Genomic DNA, 1,324 nt, shown 5'->3' with positions numbered 1-1,324 from the left:
ACTCTTTCTAAAAAATGTGAACAGTATAGTTCTATTTCTATTTTGTCTCAAGTAAAGAATTCTGTGAAAAGGTAACACTGCTGCAGCAAGAACTGTGTTTAAGGTCTCTGCTGCAGCTTTTCAATGTTTAAGGCACTTTTTAAGGCACTTAGCATATATTTCCACTAAAAGTTAAAAATCCATATTTCTATTTCACTTTGGTGTGACTTCATGTATCTCAGCTTATCTAAAGGTTTTAATTCAACCCCTGTCCTTCGGCTTTCCTCTGGGCCTGAGTCCAGAGAAGCTTTCACTCCAACAGTTAGGGTTGGAAGGGACCTCAAGAGACCCAGTCCAACAACCCTGCCAAAACAGGGTCACCTGGAGCAGATGACACAGGGACACATCCAAGTGCACTTGGAATGTGTCCAGAGAGGCAGACTCCACACCCTCCCTGGGCAGTTGTACCAGTGCTCTGCCACCCAATGTAAAGCTCTTCCTCTTGGTAAGGTAAAACCTGTGTTTTACTTTATGGCCATAAATATGGATCATCACATCCCAACTCATAGCCTGGCACAGGACATCCTCATGAATCCACCCTGTGCTTGCAGGGCATTGTCCCAACACCCCCTGAACTCTGTCAGGCTTGGGGCTGTGACCACTTCCTTGGGGAGAGAGGACCATGTGAGCAGCTAAGTTGGGATTTATTTATCACTTGACCGTTGATGGAGCCTGGGAGATGCTGTTTTTCTCCCTGACATTTAATTGTCTGTTTTGTCTGTCCTTTAGGATGCAATAGATCCTAAGTGTGTGGAAAGTCATGCTGGAAAAAGCCAGTGTCCGCAAAGGAGACAGAGGAGTCCTGCAAGAATCAATTTCATTCAAAAAAAGGGAGAGAGCCCACTGGGCGAAACCCCTCTGGGATCTCTCCGGGGTTTCTGGCGCACACAGCCTCCTCTTATCCTAAGCCCCCGGCCACATGTTGCCGTCTGTCCTTTCCCCGTTGGCTGAGGCACTAGGAAGGGAGAGCCTTCCCGACCCCCCTACTGCCAATTCCCCCTTGAAAACATGTATCCTCCACACATCATGCATCGCATGACCATTAAAATTAGCTTTAAGCCCACCCTGGAGGGAGAAGTTAATACTCGTAAGTCTATTAATACACATTTTTCCTAGAGTTCAAAAGCTCAGACTGTGCTCGGTTCTGCAACAAACCTGACGGGTCCTTTCAGATCAAGTCGTTTGTGAGGACACTCGCAGCCCTTTTTCCTGTCATAAGGAAACCACCGCCTTTAACAAACACCGAAACAACCCACCGCCCTCACGCAGCTCTTGCCTTCCGGCC

The 1,324-nt window shown here is 47.4% G+C and overlaps 1 protein-coding gene across 1 annotated transcript in view; it reads left to right on the top strand.

Moving 5' to 3' along the window:
* ZC3H15 (zinc finger CCCH-type containing 15) overlaps positions 1-1,324 on the top strand; it is a 21,449-nt gene that overhangs the window by 7,917 nt on the left and 12,208 nt on the right. Inside the window, exon 5 of the mRNA XM_008630537.2 lies at positions 769-966. Within this exon, the coding sequence (XP_008628759.1) occupies positions 769-966 (198 nt within the window). The remainder of the gene's footprint in view (positions 1-768; positions 967-1,324) is intronic.

The sequence above is a fragment of the Corvus brachyrhynchos genome, unplaced genomic scaffold (genome assembly GCF_000691975.1).
Source record: "Corvus brachyrhynchos isolate BGI_N302 unplaced genomic scaffold, ASM69197v1 scaffold370, whole genome shotgun sequence".
NCBI classification, from domain to species: Eukaryota; Metazoa; Chordata; class Aves; order Passeriformes; family Corvidae; genus Corvus; species Corvus brachyrhynchos.
Note: the sequence above shows the minus strand (reverse complement) of the source record. Positions and strands in the feature narration are given on the sequence as shown.